Source organism: Ovis aries, chromosome 1 (genome assembly GCF_016772045.2).
Source record: "Ovis aries strain OAR_USU_Benz2616 breed Rambouillet chromosome 1, ARS-UI_Ramb_v3.0, whole genome shotgun sequence".
NCBI classification, from domain to species: domain Eukaryota; kingdom Metazoa; phylum Chordata; class Mammalia; order Artiodactyla; family Bovidae; genus Ovis; species Ovis aries.
The window spans coordinates 39,474,667-39,501,457 of NC_056054.1; the positions used below are offsets into that span (position 1 = coordinate 39,474,667).

The following is a 26,791-nucleotide window of genomic DNA, read 5'->3' on the forward strand; positions in this document are numbered from 1 at the left end:
TTTCAGTTCAAAGAGATTGATCATGTCAAAAATCAAGTCATTGTCCTGATGGTTAAGTGTGTTTCTGTTCATCATTTCAAAGTGTTCTTATTATTTCCAAATGTGAACAAAATATGCACACAGGGTCAAAGTGAAGTAACAAAATGATACCCTCAAATGAGAAAATAACAGACATTGTGGTAAAATAGAATGGGTAGTCCGATAAATCACCGAAATCCACAGAAGTTTACAACTAGGAAAAAAAAGTCACTAGAGTAACCCTGTTAGCAGTGGCCAATGATCTTAGCAGCTAACCTGCTCCAGGAGTAACGGTAAGCGCAGGTGAGGACCGCAGCGTCTTTGCCAGACAAGGGGGTACCATCCAGATGGGTTCACGTGAGGTGTTAATGGAAGAAGTTCTTGGTGACACTAGGGTGTATGTGCGAGCCCATAGACTGTGGCTCGCCAGGTTCCTCTGTCTATGAAATTCTCCAGGCAAGAATACTGGAGCAGGTAGCCATTTCCTTCTCCAGGGGATCTTCCCTACCCAGGGATCGAACCCGGATTTCCTGCATTGCAGGCAGATTTTTTACCATATTAGCCACCAGGGAAGCCCAGTGACACTAGGGTATTAAACAGTAAATTGAGATGGGGCAGGTTGGGAGTAGGGGCAGAAGGAAGAGTCAGGATACAACAGAGTCCAGTCACAGACAGCCCTGACCTAGTTATGCTAAAACCTCTGGAAGCCTTGGGTGTCTTCCTTAGGATGAGGCTAGAAAAACCTGTAGATATGACAGGGTCTGGAAAGGATAAAATACAGTAACGTATGTAAAGGCCTGATAGAATCAGTGTTCAACATATGTTTATTCCCCTCTCCTCCTACCTTTATTAATTATAGCCTGAATGCAAAGTCATCTCAAGGCTGGAGGCCAGCCACTCATTCTTTGTAGATCTTAACTAGTTCAGAGGAAAAAGTAGTTTTCCTGAGCTTTTAAGAGTCCATTTACATACAATTGGCCTACTTGTAAAAAAAAAGACCTATTCTTTAAAACAAACCTCTTGGTAGTGGCAAAGTTTTTTTAAACTTTTTTGAATTGCTGGATGCACTTTCTGTGCTTCCTAAGGAAGGGCCTATAAAAATTGCATCTCTTCTGTTAGTCCAGATTTATAGGAGGTTTGCTGTGAGAGCACATTTGGAGAACCATTTCTGATGTCTGTGAGTTTCCTCCCCCTTCATTGACTGCTTCTTATCTTTGGTGCTATGGATACTCTTTTTGTTTATTATAAGTTTAACTTATTTCACTTAGACTCCTCTTTTTTATTCTGAGATAATGCCCCCACCTACTGCTTTTGCATTTTAAAGTTACCTGGTTAACTGTAGCTAGACACTCTTTAAACCCGCTCAGAGGTCACAAGCCTGAGCTCAGCTTGAAGCATTAGTACTTCAACTTTTAAGAAAATGTGAGTGTTAGGCCAGAGTGTTGGGTTTGTGGGGACTTTTTTTGTTTTTGTTTTTGTTTAGCCATCATGTCCCATGGTCTTCAGCAGCTTGGTTCAGCCAAAAAATGTTTATCCTCATTGAGTCGTCTCTGTACTTGACTGGAGACAGGCTTGAAGACTGGCCAGTTCAAGACAGATGTCTTGTTTGGAGCTGTGGTTTCACTCTTGATCAATAACATGACCTTAGGCAACATGCTTAGTGGCTCGGGGCTGCTCTCTTTGGAACAATGAGGGATGTATCAATAGTAGAGAATCTTTCTGGAGATCTTTGATCCATAAAAACAGGGCTTAGCAGGAAGCCCAGCAAGGATCAGTAGTCAGATAGCTGTCACTACTCTAGCCAAGTGTTCTACGTTCGAATCGTTTGAGCAACATCTAAAAAATGCGTATATGTGGACTCCACCCAGGATCAACTAAATGTGAATTGCTAGGGCTGAGACCCAGGTGCTATGGAATTTCTTTTCTTATTATTATTCCTCAGGCGATAGTGATGTTCTGGAGGGTTGAGAATCTTTGGCTTTAGCTCCCTATAATGAACGCTTTTCATGTTCCAAAGAAGGATGATCTCATTTAAATCCCACAGCACTTTAGGGTAACAAAAGTTATTAGCCCCATTTTACAGTTGAGGAAACTGAGACTCAGAGAGGTTGAACAATAGCAGGTGAGAGGAAGGACTCAGACATGGGGACGTGCAGTCCACCTTCAGAGCCACGTTCCTTATTACCGTGCCGCAGTTCATTATCATGAATAGCACCTCCGAAGAGGCTCTTCAGTGGAAACTAAGATCCAGCAAGCGGGGTCATCCAGTGGTCTCAGGCTCTGTCCATACCTTCAGCTTACCGACCTCCTGCTTCCCTTGTGTTGGGAACTTCCCAGCAGCCCCACGTCAGATAACGAACTGTGGTTATTCAGAAGTCCCTTGCTATTTCCACCGATTTTTATTAAATGCAGCTTGTGGCTCCGACTCAAGAATGTGCAAGCCGATTTAGATTATGTTTTGCATTGAGTTTATTAAGATAAAAAATATTTCCTGAGATAGTGAGTCAGAAATATTTATGGTGAAGTGTGCTGAAAGTGAGTGCAGGTTGATAGCATGAACAGAATGTTCTCTCAAAGTCGAATGTGATGACCTAACTGTGTTTGGCAGCCTTCCTTTATGTTTAGCTAAGCATTTTATTTCATGTTGGGAACCTCCTTCCTCTTCTGAAAAGGATCGGTCCTGTAGGGAGCTAGGGTTTGGCATGTGCTTCTTTGGTATGGAGACTCCGGCCCTGAGCCTAATTGTCACTGGCTCCCTGGCTGACTGACTGGGTTGCCATGGCAAAAGGCTGTTAAGCTTTCTGTATCTGGGTTTCTCTCACCTGTCAAAATGGCAATATAACTCTTGGCCCTGCCTCCCTCCCTAGGGAGAATGGGAGGGCACTTTGAAAATTAAGTAATAAATGTTGGGAGGGATTTGTGGATGTGACGTATTGTCAAGCGGGTAAGAAATAAATGGGGTGTCTCCAAAACTCATTTGCCTGGAATACACTTGAGCCTTCCATTTACTTAATCAACCAGCATTTATTAAATGCCTACGAAGTTCACCATGTAACACATGGAGTGCTGGGGGGAATACAAAAAGGAGGAAATAAGAGTCTCAGTTCCCAGAGAGCTCATAAACTAACTTATTTTTTCTCATAGTTCACTTTTTAAGTTGATTAAGCATCAAGATGAATGGTGCCTGTGGTTTATTTAAAAAGCTCCTTCTCCATGATAACTTCTAGTTACAACATTAGTAACTAGTAGTGATTAGTTGTTCTCAGTACTAGTGGGTATTTTCTTGTTCTGGATGGACTCATAAAAAGGGCAAAGATATTCCACAGTCCTGATCAGGGGTGATATAAGACAATGAAAGACTACAGTCTGGCATTATTGGGAAGTGGTGCATTGGCTAATAGTATGGTCTCTTGTGTCCGAAGGTCTGGGTTTGGGTCCTGGCTCTGCCACTTTCTAGCTGCAAGACTCTTGGTAATTACTGAGCCTCTCTGTATCTTGTTTCCTTATCTCTGAAGAAAAAAATAAAAGGTAAGAATAGGGTCTACCTCAGGATTGTTTTCAAGATTAAGTAAGTTAATATGTACAAGGTGCTGAGGATGGTATTTGGCACCTTGTAAATGCTCAGAAAAATGTTAGCTGTGATCATCACCTTCTGTGGGTAATAGAGGAAATGGTGGCACTGAGAGAATACTGGCATTTTCTTTCCTTACATTATACAAAATATAAACATCCTTTTAAAATTCAGATCCCTCAACTTTTGCCCAGATCTACCAAAATCACTTAGTGTGTGTCCAACTCTCTGCGACCCAGTGGACTGCAGCCCTCCAGGTTCCTCTGTCTATGGAATTCTCCAGGCAAGAATAATAGAGTGGGTAGTCATTCCCTTCTCCAGGGGGTCTTCCCAACCCAGGGATCGAGCCCAGGTCCTCTGCATTGAAGGTGGATTCTTTACCTTGTGAGCCACCAGGGAAGCCCCCAAATCACTTAGGATTGCCCTCAAATCCCAAGCTGCTTATTCAGAAATAGAAAGCAGACCATACAAGCCTAGCTTATAGCATTGGGGGACTAAACTAAACCATTTTGTTCTGAGAGCCTCACACTGGTTCAAGATCCAGAAAAGCGGCAGAGGGTAGCTGTGAAGTGGACTGTAAAGAACACCACGCTTAGAGTCTAAACTCTGACTTTACCTTTTATTACCTGGGATAGGTCTAGGATATGTCTTTAAGTTCACTGAACTGCAGCTTACCCATCCTGATTGTGTAAAAATCACGGTAGGTAAAATTTCAGGGGGCTTAGCATGAATTGAAACAGTGGTAATACACTGTACCAAATTGTACTAGAAGTTACTGTATTCTCTCCCACCATACATGTGTAGTTTTTTTTTTGAAAGAAAAGCCAAAATTGTGAATCACTGTATTATATACCTGCAACTTACATAATGTTGTACATCATCTGTACTTCAATTTTAAAAAAGAAAGCCAATTGCACTTAAGAATATCTTTGATGAAACAGCAAAAGTTATTAATTCTTTTTTAATATTCTGTATGGTGAAATGGGAAGTAATCATTAGCACTTGTGCTGACTGGTGAAGGACTGTGGTTGTCACAGAGAAAAGCATTTTATTACTTGAAAGAATGATTGATAATCAAACTAATAACTATTAGTTATTCTTGACAATAAACAAAACAAGTCTAACACTTGAAGGAAACATAAGATAGTATTCAGTTCAGTTCAGTCACTCAGTCGTGTCTGACTCTTTGTGACCCCATGGATGGCAGCACGCCAGGCTTCCCTGTCCGTCACCAACTCCCAGAGCTTGCTCAAACTCATGTCCATCGAGTTGGTGATGCTATCCAATTATCTCATCCTCTGTCATCCCCTTCTCCTCCTGCCTTCAGTCTTTCCCAGCATCAAGGTCTTTTCTAATGAGTCAGTTCTTCACATTAGGTGGCCAAAGTATTGGAGCTTCAGCTTCAGCATCAGTCCTTCCAATGAATAAACAAGACTGTTTTCCTTTAGGATGGACTGATTTGATCTTCCATGCAGTCCAAGAGACTCTCAAGAGTCTTCTCCAACACCACAGTTCAAAAACATCAATTCTTCGATGCTCAGCTTTCTTTCTGGTCCAACTCTCACATCCATACATGACTACTGGAAGATAGTATTAGTTGCCAATAATAAAATTTGAGCTTTCCAGCAAAAATTTAAAATTAGGAAAAATTTTAGCCACTACATTGAGCTTGGCAGTTTTTACTAATGAGATAGATGGTGATATTAATAGATGTGATGTTTCTATATTACTTGATAAATGTGTTCATATCTGGAAAATCTATATAACTCAGAGAGCCAATGTTTTCTAAATGAACAATGCACGGTGTTGCAAAATCATAAGTGGATAAAATATCTATTAAATTTCCAAGATAAATCAATCCACTTTAATATAACAGATTATGAAAAGTTCATTGGTATGGTTTTAGATTTCACAGTACAACTAATCTTTAAGAAACTCCCATTTGTCTGCTGGAGAGGATATAGAGAAAAGGGAAACCTTCTACACTATTGGCGGGAAAGTATGCCATAGTGCAGCCACTGTGGAAAACAGTATGAAGGTTCCTTAAAACACTAGAGTTACCGTATAATCCAGCAGTTCCACTCCTGGGCCTATATTCAAACAAAATGAAAACTCTAATTCAGAAAGACACATGTACCTCAATATTCAGAGCAGTGCTATTTACAGTAGCCAAGACAGGGAAACAATTTAAATGTCCACTGACAGGTGAATGGATAAAGATGTAGTATATATATACCATGGAATATTACTTATCCATAAAAAGGAAAGAAATAATGCTATTTGCAGCAACGTGGATGAATCTAGAGATTATCATACTAAGTGAAATAAGCCAAACAGAGAAAGACAAATATCATATGATGTCACTTGTATGTGGAACCTAAAGAAAAACAAAAACTTATTTATAAAACAGAAATAGACTCACAGACATAGAAAACAAACTGCTACTGCTGCTAAGTTGCTTCTGGCGTGTCCGACTAGTGTGTGTGACCCCATAGACGGCAGCCCACCAGGCTCCCCCGTCCCTGGGATTCTCCAGGCAAGAACACTGGAGTGGGTTGCCATTTCCTTCTCCAGTACATGAAAGTGAAAAGTGAAAGTGAAGTTGCTCAATCGTGTCTGATTCTTAGCGACCCCATGGACTGCAGCCTACCAGGCTCCTCCGTCCATGGGATTTTCCAGGCAAGAGTACTGGAGTTGGGTGCCATTGCCATCTCCCTGAAAGCAAACTAATGGCTACCAAAAGGAAGGAGAGATAAATTAGAAGTTTAGTATTAACATATACAAATTACTATACATAAAATAGATAACACAGACTTACTTCAAGCACAACACACTATATTCAATATTTTGTAATAACCTAAATGGAAAAAACTGAAAAAGAATATATATAACTGAATCTCTTTGCTGTATACCTGAACCATTGTAATTCAACTATACTTCAATTAAAAACATGTCCCCAAAAAAAGCTACCATGTGTCAAATTTTGGTGCAATACTAAATAATAAATCAAACCCCCTATGACTATACAGTGGAAGTGAGAAATAGTTTTAAGGAACTAGATCTGATAGACAGAGTGCCTGATGAACTATGGATGGAGGTTCGTGACATTGTACAGGAGACAGGAATCAAGACCATCCCCAAGAAAAAGAAACGCAAAAAAAAAGCAAAATGGCTGTCTCAGGAGGCCTTACAAATAGCTGTGAAAAGAAGGGAAGTGAAAAGCAAAGGAGAAAAGGAAAGCTATACCCATTTGAATGCAGAGTTCCAAAGAATAGCAAAGAGAGATAAGAAAACCTTCCTCGGTGATCAGTGCAAAGAAGTAGAGGAAAACAACAGAATGGGGAAAACTGGAGATCTCTTCGAGAAAATTAGAGATACCAAGGGAACATTTCATGCAAAGATGGGCTCGATAAAGGACAGAAATGGTATGGACCTAACAGAAGCAGAAGATATTAAGAAGAGGTGGCAAGAATACACAGAAGAACTGTACAAAAAGGATCTTCACGACCCAGATAATCATGATGGTGTGATCACTCACCTAGAGCCAGACATCCTGGAATGTGAAGTCAAATGAGCCTTACAAAGCATCACTATGAACAAAGCTAGTGGAGGTGATAGGATTCCAGTTGAGCTATTTCAAATCCTAAAAGATGATGCTGTGAAAGTGCTGCATTCAATATGCCAGCAAATTTGGAAAACTCAGCAGTGGCCACAGGACTGGAAAAGGTCAGTTTTCATTCCATTCCCAAAGAGAGGCAATGCAAAGAGTGCTCAAACTACTGCACAATTGCACTCATTTCACACGCTAGTAAAGTAATGCTTAAAATTTTCCAAACCAGGCTTGAGCAATACGTGAACCGTGAACTTCCAGATGTTCAAGCTGGTTTTAGAAAAGGCAGAGGAACCAGAGATCAAATTACCAACATCTGCTGGATCATTGAGAAAGAAAGAGAATTCCAGAAAAACATCTATTTCTGCTTTATGGACTATGCCAAAGACTTTGACTGTGTGGATCACAATAAACTGTGGAAAATTGTTGAAGAGATGGGAATACCAGACCGCCTGACCTGCCTCTTGAGAAACCTATGTGCAGGTCAGGAAGCAACAGTTAGAACTGGACATGGAACAACAAACTGGTTCCAAATAGGAAAAGGAGTACGTCAAGGCTGTATATTGTCACCCTACTTATTTAACTTATATGCAGAGTACATTATGAGAAACGCTGGGATGGAAAAAGCACAAGCTGGAATCAAGATTGCTGGGAGAAATATCAGTAACCTCAGATATGCAGATGACACCTCCCTTATGGCAGAAAGTGAAGAAGAACTAAAGAGCCTCTTGATGAAAGTGAAAGAGGAGAGTGAAAAAGTTGGCTTAAAGCTCAACATTCAGAAAACTAAGATCATGGCATCTGGTCCCATCACTTCATGGGAAATAGATTGGGAAACAGTGTCAGACTTTATTTTTTTGGGCTCTAGAATCACTGCAGATGGTGATTGCAGCCATGAAATTAAAAGACGCTTACTCCTTGGAAGGAAAGTTGTGACCAACTTAGACAGGATATTAAAAAGCAGAGACATTACTTTGCCAACAAAGGTCTGTCTAGTCAAGGTTATGGTTTTTCCAGTAGTCATGTATGGATGTAAGAGTTGGACTATAAAGAAAGCTGAGCACTGAAGAATTGATGCTTTTGAACTGTGGTGTTGGAGAAGACTCTTGAGAGTCCCTTGGACTACAAGAGGATCCAACCAGTCCATCCTAAAGGAGACCAGTCCTGGGTGTTCATTGGAAGGACTAATGCTGAAACTGAAACTCCAATACTTTGGCCACTTGATGTGAAGAGCTGACTCATTTGAAAAGACCCTGATGCTAGGAAAGATTGTGGGCCCGATGGAAGGGGACGACAGAAGATGAGATTGTTGGATGATATCACCGACTCAGTGGACATGGGTTTGGGTGGACTCCAGGAGTTGGTGATGTACAGGGAGGCCTAGCGTGCTGCGGTTCATGGGGTCGCAAAGAGTCGGACACGACTGAGCAACTGAACTGAATTGAAATTATTTGAGAAGCTATAAAAGTACCTCTCTTCTCCAACTGTATGAAGCCAGCTTTTCCTCATATATTTCATCCAAAACAATATATTACAACAGATTGAATTCAGCAAGAGGAGAATCCAGCTGTCTGCTCTTAAGCCAAATAGTAGATCAACAACAATAGTTTAGGGACAAACTCAGGTGGCTCATTGGTAAAGAATCTGCCTGCCAATGCAGGAGATGCAAGAAACTTGAGTTTGATCCCTGGGCTGGGAAGATCCCCTGGAGAAAGAAATGGCAACCCATTCCCATATTTTTGCTAGGAAAATCCCATCGACAGAGGAGATACATGGCTACAGTCGGTGGGGTCGCAAAGAGTCAGACACACATACAAAGGCTGTGTAGTGATATTTTCTTGTTTTAATTTGCATTTACCTGACGATATATTATGTGGAACATCTTTTCATATGCTTATTTGCAATTTTTCTTCTTTGGTGACGTGTCTTTTAAAGTCTTAGTAGTGGTTGTGGTTGACCTGCTGATTCATGTCCAACTGTTGCAATCCCATGGATGATAGCCCGCCAGGCTACTCTGTCCTCTGTCCATGGGATTTCCCAGGCAAGAACACTGCAGTGGGTTGCCATTTCCTTCTCTAGGATATTTTCCCAATCTAGAGATTGAACCTGGGTCTCATGCATTGCAGGTGGATTCTTTAACCGATTGAACCACCAGAGAAGCCCTTTAAAATTTTTGGTCCATGTTTTACTGGGGTTGCTTTCTTACCACTCCTTTTAAGAGTTCTTTGTATATTTTGGATAACAGTATTTTATCAGATGTGCCTTTTGCAAATGTTTTCTTCGTCTGTGGCTTGTCTTCTCATTCTGTTGATATTGTCTTTTGCAGAACAGACATTTTTAATTTTAATAAAGTTTCATGTATAAATTATTTATTTCACCGATCATGTCTTTTTGTCATATCTAAAAAGTATTTTCCATACTCAAGATCAGATCATCTGGGTTTTCTTGTATGTTATCTTCCAGGAATGTTGTAATTTTGCTGTTTATGTTTGGATCCATGATCCGTTTTGAGTTAATTTTTGTGAATGGTGTAAAATCTGTGTCTAGATTCATTTCTTGCTTGTGAGTGTCCAGTTGTTTCCACACTATTTGTTGAAAAAACTATCCTTGCTCCTTTGTAGTGACTTTGCTTCTTTGTCAAAGATCAGTTAACTACACATAGGGGTCAACTGGGCTCTATTTCTGGTCTCTATTTTCTTTCATGGGCCTATAATGTCTATTCTTTCACTGATACCACAGTGATTTGATTACTGTAGCTTTACAGAAAGTCTTGAAGTTGGGTGATGTCAGTCCCCCAACTTTGTTCTTCTCCTACAGTATTATGTTGGCTATTCTGGGTCTTTTGCTTCTAAACTTTAGAATCAGTATGTCAATATCCACAAAATAACTTGCTGAGATTTAGGTTGGGATTGCACTTAATATTTATTTTAAATCTTACTTCTACTTGCTTTGTCACTGTGGATGGCTTTTTTTTTTTTTTAACCATACCCATGCCTTAGATATCTTATGCGTAAGATGAGAACAATAACAATGATTTATAACAATAGCTACCATGGTAACAAGTACCCTTTAGATGTTAGCTCTTATCATCATTACTATTGTATCATTGTCACCATGATCTTTATTACTAGTACCACACTGGGAGACATAGTTCATTCAGAGGCACAGAGCTAGAGGTGGAGTCAGCAGAACTGGAATTTTTTCTCTCTCAAACCAGATTATGCCCTATCTCCCACTCCCCACTCTGCCATTTCAGCCTTTGTCATCTACAAAAGAAGGGAAAGAAGGATGAGAAAGCTTCCATAGTTCAAACACACATTGTCACAGATATTGAATCAAGCCACGAAAAAAATATATTTGTTAGAAAACAAAATTGACATGGACACATCTTAAAAATCTTATTGGCTTTATTCAACAGTTCATAAGTTGGCAGCATCCCATCTAGCAGATAGAAAGGAGTTTCGAAGAACTGTACAAAATGCAAGACTTTTACAGGTAGAAAGGGGCAGGACAAGGTTGTTCCTAGCAGAGTAGATTGTTTATTGCAAGGTCACTTTCCTTTAGGGGACAGCAAAGGTCTATCAGGCATATTTCTGCACTAGTGCTGCTGACCAGCTAATTCCAGACTGACTGGTTCAAGAATCCACTCCTGTTGATGCTTTAGACTGCTTCCATGTCTTGGCAATTTAAACAGTGCTTCATTGAACACTGGCGTGCATGTATCTGTTTGAATTAAGGTTTTCCTCAGATATATGCCCAAGAGTGAAAGACTGAAAAAAATACACAACCTAAAAGTTCTATTTTCAAAAAAAAAAAGTTCTATTTTCAGTTTTTTAAAGAAATCTCCATATTGTTCTCCACAGTGGCTACGCCAGTTTATATTCCCACCCACAGTGTACAAGGAGCTTCGCTTTTCTCCATACCGTCTCCAACACTTATTGTTTCTAGATTTTTTTGGTGATGATCATTCTGATACCAAGAAGGTGTGGTACGTATATACAATGGAATATTACTCACCCATAAAAAGAGCAAAATAATGCCATTTTTCAACAACATGGATGGACCTAGAGACTGTCATACTGACTGAAGGAAGTCAGACAGAGAAAGATAAATGGCGTATGATATTGCTTATACATGGAATCTACAAAAGAATGGTGCAAATGAACTTATACAAAAGAGAAAGAGTCACAGATGTAGAAAGCAAACATGATTACCAGAGCAGGTAGGAGGAAGGGATAAACTGGGAGATTGGGATTGACATATATACATTCTATAAATAAAATAGATAACTAATTAAGATCTACTGTATAGCATCAGGAACTCTACTCAATACTCTGTAATGGCCTAAATGAGAAAAGAATCTAAAAAAGAGTGGATATATGTGTATGTATAGCTGATTCACTTTGCTGTACAGCTGGAACTAACACATTTTAAATCAACTGTCCTCCAATAAAAATTTTAAAAATATAAAAGTCTACTCCTGGAAGAGGTTAAAACTGTAATTAAGTTAGGTGTTAAGTCTAGGTTTGGTGACATGGACTTACTTCAAGTGACTCCACTTTGGACCTATTTTCTCTTTTTTAACAGTATTAATAGCCAGGTTTAAATGTAGAAGCCAAATGTCTTTGTCTGGCATTCAAATTCAGTCAGTATCAGCTGTCTGCTGTCAACTAAAAAAAATGAACACCCTAAAAACTGAGAATTATATTTTATTTGGTTGACTTACTGAGGGCTTAAGCCTGGGGTACAGCCTCTTAGATAGCTCTGGGGACAGTTCTGAAGAGATATGGAAAGGGCCAAGATATATAGGAGCTTTACCAAAAAAAAGCCCTTGGGACTACCCTGGTGGTCCAGTGATTAAGATCGTGTGCTTCTAATACAGGGGATGCAAGTTTAATCCCCTGTTGATGAACTAAAATCCCACATGCCACATGGCACAACAAAAAAATAAATAAAATAAAATCCAACTACTTATTTTTAAAAAGTCCCCCAAAACCAAATGAACAAAAAAGACCAGGTAGTAAGAACATCAAAAGATTCCTGCTAATTAAATCAATATTAGATATATCAAGTTAATGAATTTAGTGCTTTTCTATATATGAGAAGGGCAAGAGTCTGGGCTTAATGAAAGTATTCCTTTGGTATGCACCTTAACTATTAGGGCCGGTATTCTGGTTTTATCTCCATCCTGAATCTCCTGAGAGTGTGCCATCCAGTGCTCTGGAGCTTCTCTTATGGAAGCAGACACTATTCCAGGCGGTACAGACCTCGCAAGCCACGTGGTAGATCGTGACCTCAAAGCCCAGGGAGGCGAGGGGCTGCCTGACAGCTAGCTAGCAGCAGAGCTGATACCAGGCCCGGTTTACAGATTCCCTCTGCCCTGGGCTGTTTTCACTGGGAGGCTCAAGTGTTCCCTGAAAGAAATGACGAGTCTAAAACCTGCAGCAGCCACAAGTGCTGGGTGTAGAACAGAGAGTTGGGTCCCTTTGCGTGGCTCATGAGCTTGCTCCAGGAGGATCCAGCTAGTTCTGGGAAGATAATGGATTACAGCCAGGGGCTTGTTAACAACACGGGTGATAGTAATGATTTAGACATGCGTTTTTATTTTATTCCGGTCACAAAATGCTTGTGTGTTGTTTCAGCCAAATGTTGTTCTGATGCTTCCAGTCTTTGCCAAACTGAGGACCAGACCATTTGCTTGTTTTACTTACTAAGTGAGCAGCTACAGATGGCAAATAAACCGAACATTATTCTTTATTAGTAAAAAGTTAAAACGAAATTCCCTGTGTTTATGGCAAGGCTCCTTTGTTAAGTGAACACAAAGATTTGTTTACATTTCCTTTGTTCTTCCTGGAAACATGCTGCTTGAACCAGCTACTACACTGATTTCAAGATGCCTTATTACCCTTGTTTTTGTTTTTAGGTAAATATGATTTAGAGCTGCACAGACAAATTAACTACTCTTGCCAGCAATGTGCTAGTTATGTGGCTTCAGACAGGTGGCCTCACTTCTCAGATCTCCTGTTCTGTAAACTCAGAACTGAACTCAGCGAGGAAAGTAATCAGTTGGATGGATAATCATCCCCCATTTTTAAGTATAAGTTATTCGTGAGAGAAAGGAAAAAAAATACCTGACAATAACAGAAACTTTCATATGCTGCTTGCTGTGTGCCAGACCCTGTTCAAAACACTGTGTGTAATTAATTTAATCCTCACAGTAACCCTATGAGGATGATAAAATTATTGGCCTAATTTCACAGATAACAAAACTTGAAGCACAGAGAGGTTACATAACTTGCCCAAAGTCACACAGCTGATAAGCAGCAGAACCAGGATGTAAATTTAGGCATTCCAGTTTCAGAGCCTGTGAGGGTTGATTTCATCTGGTGGATCAGCCCATACTAAATTGTTTCCAATAAATTTGAGTACAGCTTCAGAGAATACTGGCTTCCCTGATGGCTCAGACTGATTATAATACTGGAGACCCGTTTGATTCCTGGGTCAGGATGGGTTTGCTTGGAGAATCCCACGGACAGAGGAGCTTGATGGGCTACAGTCCCTGGGGTCACAAAGAGTCAGACAGGACTGAGTGACCGATACTTTCACTTTTCAGAGAATGGTTGAAATACTCCACCCAGCTACAGGACTCTCTGTTTCTGGGCTGATCTATGTTCCTAGAAGAGAAAAAGTGAAGAACTGTGTGTCTGTGAGTGTATCACGTGAAGTAACTGGGCTTTGGGAGCAAAAGAAGTTAAGTTCCTATTCACCCTTTTATATTTTCTGCTATGAGGGCCAAGAAGCTTGCTGGGATTTTAGGCAACTGCCTATGGGCAGATGGGGGGTGGGGGAGGGAGGTGGGGACAAAGAAATAAAGTAGAAATGGCTTTTTTTTCTTGACTAAAACTCAGCAGTCATGAGATGCCTCGGTGGTGATGTCTCACCACTGAGATGCCTGGCACTCAAAAACTATTGTCCTGGCCTCTGGGGAGTGAGGTGGATATTGGCCGGCTTTGATATTTAAAATAGGTAGAAATCTGGGAGGGAGAGCCAAGCTGTCGGAGTACCTGGGAGCTGGTATAGCTCTTGCCATGGAAGACACCCCTCCAACTCAAAGCTGGACCCGTGCTCCTGAAAAGACAGAAAACAGGGTGTAGCTTCAAACAGAAGGGCCTGCAGGGCATATCAGGTCAAGTGAGGTGCTTGGCTTTGGGAGGGAAACCATAACACCAGTCAGAACACGTGGCAAAATCTTAGACCCATTCATCAGATAATCCTGGCCAGAGGTAGGGGAAGATCACAGCCCTGCCTGTATGTGGAAGTGTGTAAACCGCAGCTCTTCTTTAAGGAAGAAATCTGAATTCTATCCCTACTCCTCCGTGGAGCTCAAGCTACCAAAGCCATCCGATGGAGTGCAAAGTGCTAGGTTTTGGAACCAGGGAAAGCTGAACCAGACCTTGACACGTCACTTAACCTCTCTGGTCCTATGTCTCCTCATTGTCGAGCAGCTACAACAGTTCCTCCTTTGCAGGATATTGGACAGGTAAACATTAAGGCAAAGCCCCTGGCGTATGGCAGGACTTAGAGTCTATTTGTTCTTACTGCTGAACTAACCAGCTGGCACAGTTGGACTTTGTTTGGCTGCTTGGCTGAGCCTGAGGACCCAAAGCTGTTAGTGTTGGAAGCTTGGGGTATAATGTACAATTTACTGTGTGACCACAGGGCCAATCAGCTAATCTCTGAGACATCTCCTTATCTGCAGCCAGGCATTGTGATTTCTGTGCATTTCCTACTTTGCGGGATTGTTAGAGGCCAACAGGAGACAAGGTAAAAGCATTATACAGAAGTTATTATAAAAATAACAGAGGGACTTCCCTGGCAGCCCAGTGGCTAAATCTTTGTCTTCCGCTACAGGGGGTGCAGGTTCCATCCCTGGTTGTAAAAATGGTCCACATTAAAAAAAAATATTAAAAGGAACTTAAGAAAAATAAAAATAATAGATCATTGGTTAACATTTTTGAGTGCTTACCTTTTGCCATGGGGCTTCTCTGGTGGCTCAGATGGTAAAGAATCTGCCTGAAATGTGGGAGACTGGGGTTCAGTCCCTGGGTCAGAAAGATCCCCTGGAGAAGGGAATGGCAACCTGCTCCAGTATTCTTGCCTCGAGAATTCCATGGACAGAGGAGCCTGGCAGGCTGAGAGACTTAACTCTTTCACTTTCACCTTTGCCATAGCTAGTTTAAATATCTTCCAAGTCTCTCCTGATTTAATTTTAATCCTCTCACAGTTTTGTCAGGTAGAGTCTTCTTTATTATTTCTGTTTTTTAGTTGGTTAAACTGAGGTATAGAAAAAGTTAAGTAACTTGCCCAAAGTCACCCAGGATAGTGGGGACAGACACTGGATTCCAGCACAATCAAATTCCAGAATCTGCCTAGTGAAGTATTAATAACTATGCTTACATTGGCATTGTTGTGTGACGGCTATTTCTATGTTTCTTTTCTACAGAGAGGACATAGTTATCCATTCTTTAGGTTCCCAACAGAACTGCAAAGCCATTCCAATAGCTCCAGAAAACCACCTGTAAACTAGTTTCTACTCCCTGACCACACCTCACATGTTAGGAACACGATACATGCCATTCACATGGATGACTCATTCCTGTGGAGCTGCCCAGACCTTGACAACCTCTCTACCCAATTTTTGGTGGAAAATTAAGGCAAATAGTGAATGATTTATTGTTGGCCTTTATGAAAGCATTTACAGTCATCTGAGTGGTTAAATTAGCCAGTTGTTGTTGTTCAGTCACTAAGTCTTGTCCAGCTCTTTGTAATGCCATGGACTGCAGCATGCCAGGCCTCCCTGTCCATCACCATACCCCAGAGGTTGCTCAAAGTCATGCCTATTGAGTCAATGATGCCATCCAACCATCTCATCCTCTGTTGCCCTCTTCTCCTCTTGCCTTCAGTCATTCCCAGCATCAGGGTCTTTTCTAATGAGTCAGCTCTTCACATCAAGTGGCCAAAGTGTTAGAGCTTCAGCTTTAACATCAGTCCTTCAAATGAATATTCAGGGTTGATTTCCTTTAGGAATGGCTGATTTGATCTCCTTGCAGTCCATGGGACTCTCAAGAGTCTTCTCCAGCACCACAGTTTGAAAGCTTCAATTCTTCAGTACTCAGCCTTCTTTATGGTCCAACTCTTATATCCATACATGACTACTAGAAAAACAATAGCTTTCACTATATGGACCTTTGTCAACAAAGTGATGTCTCTGCTTTTTAATACACTGTCTAGGTTTGTCATAATTTTTAAATTTCATGATTGCAGTCACCATCTGCAGTGATTTTGAAGCCCAGGACAATGAAATCTGACACTGTTTCCACATTTTCCCCATCTATTTGCCATGAATAGATAGGACCAGATGCCATGATCTTCGGTTTTTGAATGTTGAATTCTAAGCCAGCTTTTTCACTCTCCTTTTTCACCTTCATCAAGAGACTCTTTAGATCCTCTTCACTTTCTGCCGTTAAAGTGTTATCATCTGCATATCTGAGGTTGTTGATATTTCTCCCAGACAGTCTTGATTCCAGCTTGTGCTTTATCCAGCTGGGCGTTTCGCAGGCTGTACTCTATATATATGTTATATAAGCAGGGTGACAATATGCAGCCTTGACGTACTTCTTTCCCAGTTTTGAACCAGTCCATTGTTCCATGTCGAGTTGTCACTATTGCTTCTTGTCCTGCATACAGGTCTCTCAAGAGGCAGGTAATGTGGTCTGGTATCCCCATCTCATTAAGAATATTCCACAGTTCATTGTGATCCACACAGTCAAAGGCTTTAGCATAAATCAGCCAGTTAGATATCTCAAAAACAAGTTATCAATAAAATTCTATTAAATTCAACAAATTTACTGTGCTCTGCCTGTGCTGTGGTACACTTAGGCACTTGTGGCTATTTAACTTAAATTTTAAAATTCAGTTCCTGGGACTTCTGTTGCATTCAAATGGTTAAGACTTTGCCTTCCATGCGGGGTGTTTAGGTTCAATCCCTGGTCAGGGAGCTAAGATCCCACCTGCCTCATGGTCAAAAAACCAAAATGCAAAAAGCAGAAACAATTTTGTCACAAATTCAATGAAGAGTTTAAAAATGGTCCACATTAAAAAAAAAAAAAAAACCTCAGTTCTTTAGTCACTATAGTCATATTTCATCTGCTAAATAGGTCAACTTGTGACTACTAGCTACCAGTTAGACAACGCAGATTATAGAACATGTCCATTATAGCAGAAAGTGCTACTGGATAATGCTGCCAGATGGTAGGATCTCTGAGGACGCAGTGATGACCAAAACATTCTGCCTGCCCCTAAGGGCTTACTGTCTAGCAGTGAAGACAGCTGCTTAGCAAGCCATCCCAGGTTGTAGTGGGGGAAGGACAGAGGGCAATGGGAGGTGTTGAGGAGGGGGATCTACCCAAGGATGAATGGTCAAGAAAAATGAAGTCAAAGAAAACTCCATATATGTTATTGAGTAATTGACCAATTTTTAAACTTTGTTGTACTTAGTTTTTAAAAATTTAACTGATTATTTACTCTGCAACTGGATTCCATAACTATGATATTTAAAATATTATTGAAGAATAAGCTTAAAATGTATTCAATATTAAATGTTTAATGTAATAAATCTCAGAATAAGCCAAATGCAAAACAGTATGATTCCATTTATGTGAATTTTAGAATAGGCAAATTAATCTCTGATGGTAGAAATCAGAGCTATAGTTGCCTGGCATGGGGGAGGGGTTGTGAGTAGGAGGAGTGATTGACTATTAAGGATCTTGGGGGTACTTTCTGGGATATTGGTAATGTTCTCTTGTTCTATACCTTGATAGGGACATTGATTACACAGGCACATGCATTTGTTGATACTAGAGGAGCTGTGTAATTAAGATCGATACATTTCATAGAATGTAAATTATATCTCAATTAAAAATTGAATGCATGAAGTTCCTTTTTATAATGTGTTACAGTTGACATGAGTAACATTATGGAAATAGTTTCATTCCCTCATCATTTTGTCTGCTAGCAACCTGGCCTTCATAACCCTTGTTATACCATCACTGGCAGGAAGATCTTCAGCATCCTTCCTGATCTTGGGCCATGTAGACATAAATATATTGCTCCTACTTTTCCAATGTTTCATGCTTTCTCTTTTATCAAAAGTGGACAAGCTGGTAGGATCTTTGCCAGGATGTTAAGAAGGATATATTTTGGGGTGAGGAGATTTGAGGTGAATTTTGCTTCTTTTTCTTCTTCACTATATCATTTGCAGTTGTAACAAGGAGCACATAGTTTTTTTTTAATTACTCTGAAACACAAAAGTTCATTTTGTCTTGGCCTGGAAAATCCATTTATCCATGGGTACTATATAATCATTTGAAAACCGGGTTTTATTCCACAGTTAGTAACACATTTCCTTCCAAGCAGCAGGATCGGTGGCTGGTTCTTTAGTAGTCATGGGTCTCGATAAAGGGCTGACTTCATGCATCGTTTGTCTCCACCATGCTGCTCCTGTTAAGTCTCTCTGTGGTCTGGGACACACAGAGTGAATCTGGGTCTCTTGGAGGTGGTCTGCCCCTCTCATCTGCCTGCTTCTCCCTGTACGCACAGATTCTTACCTGACCCTCGATGAGCCGATGAATAACATCACCACGTCCCTGGGGCAGACGGCTGAACTGCACTGCAAAGTCTCGGGGAATCCGCCGCCCACCATCCGCTGGTTCAAAAATGATGCCCCTGTGGTCCAGGAGCCCCGGAGGATCTCCTTTCGGGCAACCAACTATGGCTCTCGACTGCGGATTAGAAATCTTGACACCACAGACACAGGCTACTTCCAGTGTGTGGCGACAAATGGCAAGAAGGTGGTTTCTACCACCGGAGTCCTGTTTGTCAAGTTCGGTAAGCGGCTTCCTACAGGGGACGACCTTTGACTCAGCCTCCATGGGGGTGAGGAGGGATGGAGAAATGAGCATCTACTGGGTGTGCCCAGCAACACAGAAGCTGGAACACTTGTACCCATTTTAGAAATACATAAACCAGCAGTTAAGTATCATGTTCAAGGTCACCCAGCCAGTAAACAGCAGAGCAAGAGCAGGGTCCAGATCGGTCTAACCTCAGCTGCAGTTCTAAATCACCACACCAGTGAATTCTTCTCAGCGAGGATGTTCCTTGTCCAGAGAAGTTGGGAAGATTTCCAGCACACGTGCCCCTTTTTGATCCAGCTGGCATCAAAGACCCCTGCCTGTGGTTGTATCAATATCCTTGTGCTCATTCAGCCTCCCACTGAAACTCCCTGCATCTCACGATAATGCCTACTCTATTGACTCATTTTTCAGCCCTGGTCTTAGCATTTTTCAGGCTCTGAACCGTGGGATAATCTCATTGGTTTTTTCCTAGAGGTGGCTGGGGGAGCTGGAGCAAAATAATAAATTCCAGAAAAATAAATATCACCTTGGGGTGGTTGAGAACTTTAGATTGTAATGGTTTGACTGTACTGAAGCTTACCTTTCAATAACCCAGGCTGACTGTTTCCTTTCTTTTTCTTTCATTTCTTCAGGGCCCCCTCCCACCGCAAGTCCAGGATCTTCGTAAGTACTTGCATCTTCTTTCGAGTCATTTTCAAGGGTTTCCGCCGAGGTTGCTGGGGCAAAGGCTGTTTTGTCCTCTGCTTTGGTCAAAACACTGTGTTCCCAGATTTCATTCCATTTTGCCCTGCCCTCATTCCATTTTGCTTTTTCTTTCATATGAAGATTCACAGGAGACCAGCCCTGGCAGTAATCTCAATTGTGGTCATGTTGATTCTGAACAATCAAAGCAAAGAGTCTATTTACATGTAATATTTTCAAATTAAACTAACATTTAGTTACAATGGATTTAGTAAAATCACACCAAAAAATGAAACAGTGCTGGCTTAGGAACCTATACTGTAGCCTTTGCCTCAAAGGGTCTGTACTTCATTCCTGATGCTTTACTTATTGAGCAGGTCATCTGCTAGGTGATCACTTTATTCTTATTCCCTTTAAGAACTCAGAGGCAGAAGTTTTGACTTGCTGAGGAAAAGAAAGCCCAGTGTCTGGATGAGAGTTACGTTTGTTTCATTTCGAGTCTCAAAATCCAGTTTCTTTCACTGACCCTATTGTTGCTGCATCTTTCCTTTTCTGTTTGAGGGAATCTCTTCTTTCATTCTAGGAGTATTCACTTGGGGGATTTTTCTTTATGTATATTTTTATCTGGGCAGGGGTGGGGGATGACCTGCTTATTAAAGTCCTTGCTCTGCAAGAAAATGTATTTCATTTTCTGTGGATTTCTTAAGTAAAACTCACTGGGCTCTGCCATGAGAGCATCCAAATGCCTGACCTAGACTAAACCAATGGCAAATACAAAAACCACTTAATTTGCTCTGATCCCCTCTGTGCCTCTTAATTACAGTGTGGGGTATTTTAATATATTTGTGTGTGCCTGGAGGTCCAGTGGCCCACAATCCCATTAATAAAACAGGTAATGGGTAAAAATAAACACTGGCTTTCGGCCACACTGTTCTGCTATTTCATCAGCCAGTTAAAGGCGACTGTTAAAGAGTCTTTAAAATCACCCGTGTGCTAATTGCGTTCTACTTGCCCAGGTAGAAAATGTTGATTGATCTTAAAGCAGGTCAGAAGTGTGGTCACTCTGCCTTGCGTTTCTTGAAGTTAATCTTTTTTTAAAATGAACTCACTTATTTGTTGATATATGGAATCCTTTTGAAGTCTTATTTAAACAAAGATGAAAACTTGTTACCGGCTGTAAAAATGGTTCCCACTCTGGTACCTTGTTTGTTCCTGTTAATCTGAGTTTCAAATGCAGCTGATAATCTCTGTCCTAAATTGATTAATGTGGTTCACTAGTCTGCCTTTGTTCTTAAACACTGGGCTGTTGAATTTCTACCTGTTGTATTTGTATCAGAGGTCCTTTTTTTAGTATCAAAAGTATTTTTAAACCTTTTTATGTCTTTGCTTCTTGAAGTTTTCATTCTTTCTTTGTTACTGCCTTTCTGATGAACTCAGTCTATTTTCTCATGATTTTTAATTTCTTACAAAGATAGGACACCACTTTTGTGAGCTGATATCTATGGAAAGGTTATTGAAGTTCCTTAAAGATTCTCAGTGATAGCTCAAAGTATCCTTTGATGTCAGGCACTCTGTTTTATGTGAGCTGTTCATTTATCTATCATGTTAGTCTGCGGTAACATGAACTGTACAGTTGCCATGTTTGCTTGAAGGGAGCTGCAATAAAATACAATCAAAGTTGGAAATCTCACAGGGCCTTCTGCAGCTCAATTTTCATCCCCATTTTGGCATTGCTAGTTGGCATTTTGGTACCCTTTTCTTTCATTCCCTTAGAAACTAGTGATAGATCCTACTTTTTTCTCCTTTCTCAGTTGCCACCAGTCACCCTATCTCCAAGAGTTCCTCTCTACATAAGACTAACTCCCAAATGGAATGCTAGTTCCCTTCCCCATCCTCAACAAGATGCCAAACCTCCCACAAGGAGACAGGCAGAATGTACCAAAATAATAGCCGTGGGGGATATCACACTGAGGAGCGCTCTGAAAGCCTTTTGTCAAACCGCACAGTCTTTTCCCAAGGCAGGAGTGAAGTGCGGTTATAAGACTGCTCTTGTCGCTTGAAGGTGGCACCATAAGAGTTACTGCAAGGAAGTCAAATGCAAGTGCATGACACACCCTGATGTTTAGAGCAGTGAGATGTATTAGGTGTATGAAACCTGGCGAGAACTGGGCACCCGTTGAGGCCACAGCACATCCCTAGACTGGGACGGGCTTGTAGGGCCCTTGGGATTTTAGCCCAGAAAGACAAAGCATGTGAGGCACTTGCCACTCCCCCTAGGGACGCATCAGGTCTTCACATGAAGCTTCCAGGATGGCATTTTAGGTTGTAGCAAGAGCAAGTTTGAAACATTGGTTTGGCTTCTGTTCATAGCTGCGGGCTAGCTTTCTTCTGCGGGCTAGCTGCTGGGTCCTGGCCCACCTCTAACAATTATCAGGGCCTGGGGCATGAACTCAAATGGAGGCCCACATACCACACGTCTACATATTTAAATGTTATAAATCAAGCTAGCAAACTGTTCAGTGAAATATGTTCTGTCCTCCCACATTAACAAATATACTTTCATAATGACAACATTTAAACATACATGCAAAATTTGTGTAGGACTAGAAGCCAGGAACTGTCAAAACTAACCACTTGAATGATTCTTATTCATGTCTACATGCTCTGTTCATGAGCCAGAGATATTATAAGTAATTGAAACTTCTTTTATTGCCTTCATTTCAGCGAAATGAATGCCTATGTTGTTTTACATGAGATCTTCACATAGTGTGTATTCTTACAGATGCATCACCCCATTTTCCGCTTTGATATTCTCACAGCATTCTCCCTTTGTGTGTGTCACTAAATTTCCTCTTTCATAAAGATACCAGTCATATTGTATTTGGGCCCATCCCAGTGACCCTGTGTTAACTCAGATACAGGGTAACAACTGACCTCTGTAATCAAGTTACCCTATTTCCAAATACGACCATGTGCTGAGCTACTGGACATTAGGACTTCAGCATGTTAATTTGGTGGGGGCAGAAATGATTCAACTTATAATGCTTAATATTAAAGAATTTATCTCAGCCATGTGAAACTCTTGCAAATATTACCCTGATTTGGGAGAACTTTTCAGAAGCAATGATTGGAATACATGAAAATGAATGCTTGGTTATATTTGGAATGATAGTTTATAATATGAGAGTCTATTGCATTCAAACTGGAAAGAAGTTGACAAGTTGATTAATTTGTCTCTGACTGCAGTGCTTTTGCCACTGCAATCTTTCCTGTGCTCCAAGCCATGTCCATCACTCCCCCTGGCAATGCCACACATCTTCACAGGATAGAATCACAGTTGTCTTCTGTTTCAAGGACACAGGATGAAAGATGCAGAGAAGTGATCCCTGGCACCGGAGCAGTGTTAAACCATGGAAATGGATGTTTAAGGTTTGGGTCACTGAGCCAGCACTCAGTGGCACCACCCTAGAAGCAGAGAATCCCCTGTGTACTCTTTATTCTCATTCACTTTATTTTCTGTGTATGTGTGCCCAGGACAGGGGCCTTCTTTTTCACTTTTTTTTTTTTCCTTTTTTAAATAACAATTTTACTGAGATATACTTCATATGCCATAAAATTCACCTTTGTAAAGTGTTTCTAGTATACTCAGTGTTGTATGACTTTCACTATTATGTTATTTTGAAACATTTTCATCACCTGGGAGGAGAAAGAATCTCCTCCCAGCCCCTGATAGCCTCTCCTTTACTTTCTGTCTCTTTGGATTTACCTGTTTTTGATATATCATGTAATTAGAATCACACAGTATTTGTCCTTTTGTGCCTGCCTTCCTTCACTTAGCATAATGGCTTTGAGGTTTGTCCACATTATAGCATGTGTTGGTACTTCGTCCTTTTTTATGGCTGAATAGTATTCCAGTGTATTCCACATTTTCTTTATCCATTCGTTTATTGGCAGACTTTTGTATTACTGCCACCTTCACCTATTCTGAATAATGCTGTGCTGTTCATGTACAAGTTTTTGCAGGGTGTGTCTTTTCTGTTTTCTTGAATGTCTACCTAGGAATGAAATTCCATAGGTATATAGTTATTCTGTATCTAACTTTTTGAGGAACTATAAAACCGTTTCCCAAAGGGGCTGTGCCATTTTATACTCCTATGAGGAATGTATGAGGGTTACAATGTCTCTCATTTTCCTTTTATTTATTTTTAATTATTACGACCATCCTAGTGGATGTGAAGTTGTGATTTTTTTCAATTGTAATTTTGATTTGCATTTTCCTAATGCCTAATGATGTTGAACATCTTCTCATACGGTCATTAGGTACTTGTACATCTTCTTTGGAGAAATGTCTGTTTGAATTCTTTGCCTATTTTTAAATTGGTTTTGTGTGTGTGTATGTGTCTTTTTATTCTTTAGTTTTAAGAGTTATTCACATATTTTGGATACTCTAATCTTATCAGATATATGACTTCTCTCCACTCTGTGGGAGAAAAATATTCATTTTCTTAATAATGTTCTTTAAAACAAAAAGGTTTTTCATTTTGATGAAGTGCAATTTATTGTTATTTTTTGTTTGGCTATTTGTGTCTTTGAGAAACCATTGCCTGAAACAAGGTCACAAAGGTTTACTCCTGTCTTTCCTTCTTGCTTTTATAATTTTAGTTCTTTCATTTAGGTTTTTGGTCCATGTTGAGTTAAATTTTGCCTAATGTGTGAGATAGGAAATCCAGATTCATTCTTTTGCACATGGAAATCCAGTCTTCCCAACACTGTGTGGAAAAGACTATTCTTTACCTATTGTCTTGGCACTCTGTTAAGAACCAATTAACTATAAATGTATGTGTTTGTTTCTGGACTCTCAGTTCTACTCCATTGATCTATGTGAGTATCCTCAGGCCAGTTCCCCACACAGTCTTTCTTGATTACTATAGATTTGTAGTAAGTTTTGAAATCAGAAAATGTGAGTCTTCGCTTTCAGTGTTCTACTGAAAAAACAGAACCAATAAAATGTTATATGTACGTATATGCAAAGAGATTTATTTCAAAGAATTGGCTTATATGATTGTGTGGGCTAGCTAGCCAAGTCTGAAATCCACAGGATAGAGTGTCAGGAGGGGCAGGCTAGACACTCCTCACCAGGTACTCATGCTGCAGTCCACAGGTAGAATTTCATCTTCATCAAGAAAACCTTATTACTTCTGCACTAAAAGCCTTTCAACTGATTGACTGAAACTCGCTCATTTACTGAGGATGATTTCCTACAGTTAGCTGACTACAGATGTTAATCACATCTAAAAAGTATTTTCACAACTGCAACTGGAATAGTGTTTGAAAAACTGGGAACTGTACCTTGCCACGTTGACGCATGAAGCTGATCATTCCATCCTCCAAAATTATTCTTCTTTTTAAAGACTTTTTTTCACCTACTCTGAGTTTCCTTTTATTTCCATATGAATTTTAGGGGCAGCTTGTTAATCTCTGCCAAGAGGCCAGCCAGGTGTTTTATATGAAATGGCATTGGCTCTGTCGATGAACTTGGAGTGTTGCCATCCAAACATTAAATCCTCCAATGCATGAATATGAGATGTCTTTCTATTTAATTTCTTTCAATTATGTTTCATAGGTTTCAGTGTATAATTTTACTCCTTTACATTAAATTTATTCCTAAATATTTTATTATTTTTCTTGCTATTGTATATGGAATTATTTTCTTAATTTTCAGATTATTCACTGCTACTCTATAGAGATACAACTGATTTTTGTATGTCAGTTTTATGTCTTTGCTAAGTCATGTTCAACCCGTTGCGACCCCAAGGAGTGTAGCCTATCAGACTTCTCAGTCCTTGTGATTTCCCAGGCAAGAATATTGGAGTGGATTGCTGTTTCCTTCTCCAATTTAATTTTATACCCTTGCTAAACTCATTTATTAGCTGTGCGTGTATGGGTGTGAGTGAAATTCGCTCAGTTGTGTCCGACTCTGTGACCTCATGGACTGTAGCCTGCCAGGCTCCTCTGTTCATGGAATTCTCCAGGCCAGAATACTGGAGTGGGTAGCTGTTCCCTTCTCCAGAGATCAAACCCAGGTCTCCCGCATTGCAGGTGGATTCTCTACCATCTGAGCCCCCAGGGAAGCTCAGTATTTGTATGTCTGTATGTGTGTGTGTATATGTAGCTGGTAGTTTAGTTGCTAAGTCATGTTTGACTCCTGTGACCCCATAGACTCTAGCCTGCCAGGCTCCTCTGTCCATGGGATTTCCCAAGCAAGCATAATGGAGTGGGTTGCCATTCCTATTCCTTAGTATTTTCTATCATATGATCATGTTATCTACAAATAGAAACTGCTTTACTTCTTTATTTTCAATGTCTGTGCTTTTTATTTCTAGTCTAGAGCCTCCTGTACAGTGTTAAATAGAAGAGGTGAGAATAGACATCGTCTTTTCCCTGATCTTAAGGGAAAACTTTATGATGCTAGCAGTTGTTTTTTTATAGATACCCTTTAGTTCTGTCCTTTCCCTACTTTTTTGAATATTTTTTACTATAAAAGGGTGTTGGATTTTGTCAAATGTTTTTCTGTGTCTATTGAGATGATCATGATTTTTTGGTCCTTTATTATATGTTAGTGTGGTATACTATGTTGATTAATTTTTAATATCAAACCAAGCTTAAAATTCCTGGGCTCAGCTGATAGCTGAGCTGATAAAGAATCTGCCTTCAATGCAGGACACCTGGGTTTGATTCCTGGGTCGGGAAGATCCCCTGGAGAAGCAATAGGCTACCCGCCCCAATATTCTTGGGCTTCCCTTGTGGATCAGCTGGTAAATAATCAACCTGCAATGCGGGAGACCTGGGTTGGGTCCCTGAGTTGGGAAGATCCCCTGGAGAAGGGAACGGCTACTTACTCCAGTATTTTAGCCTGGAGAATTGCATGGACTGTATAGT

At 40.4% G+C, this 26,791-nt stretch overlaps 1 protein-coding gene across 2 annotated transcripts in view; it reads left to right on the forward strand.

Annotated features, from left to right (window-relative positions):
* The window catches only part of ROR1 (receptor tyrosine kinase like orphan receptor 1), a 457,787-nt gene that overhangs the window by 298,423 nt on the left and 132,573 nt on the right, over positions 1-26,791 (forward strand). For both annotated transcript variants that reach the window (XM_042249177.2, XM_060410548.1), the window contains exons 3-4: positions 18,858-19,145; positions 19,804-19,834. In XM_042249177.2, the coding sequence (XP_042105111.1) occupies positions 18,858-19,145; positions 19,804-19,834 (319 nt within the window). The remainder of the gene's footprint in view (positions 1-18,857; positions 19,146-19,803; positions 19,835-26,791) is intronic.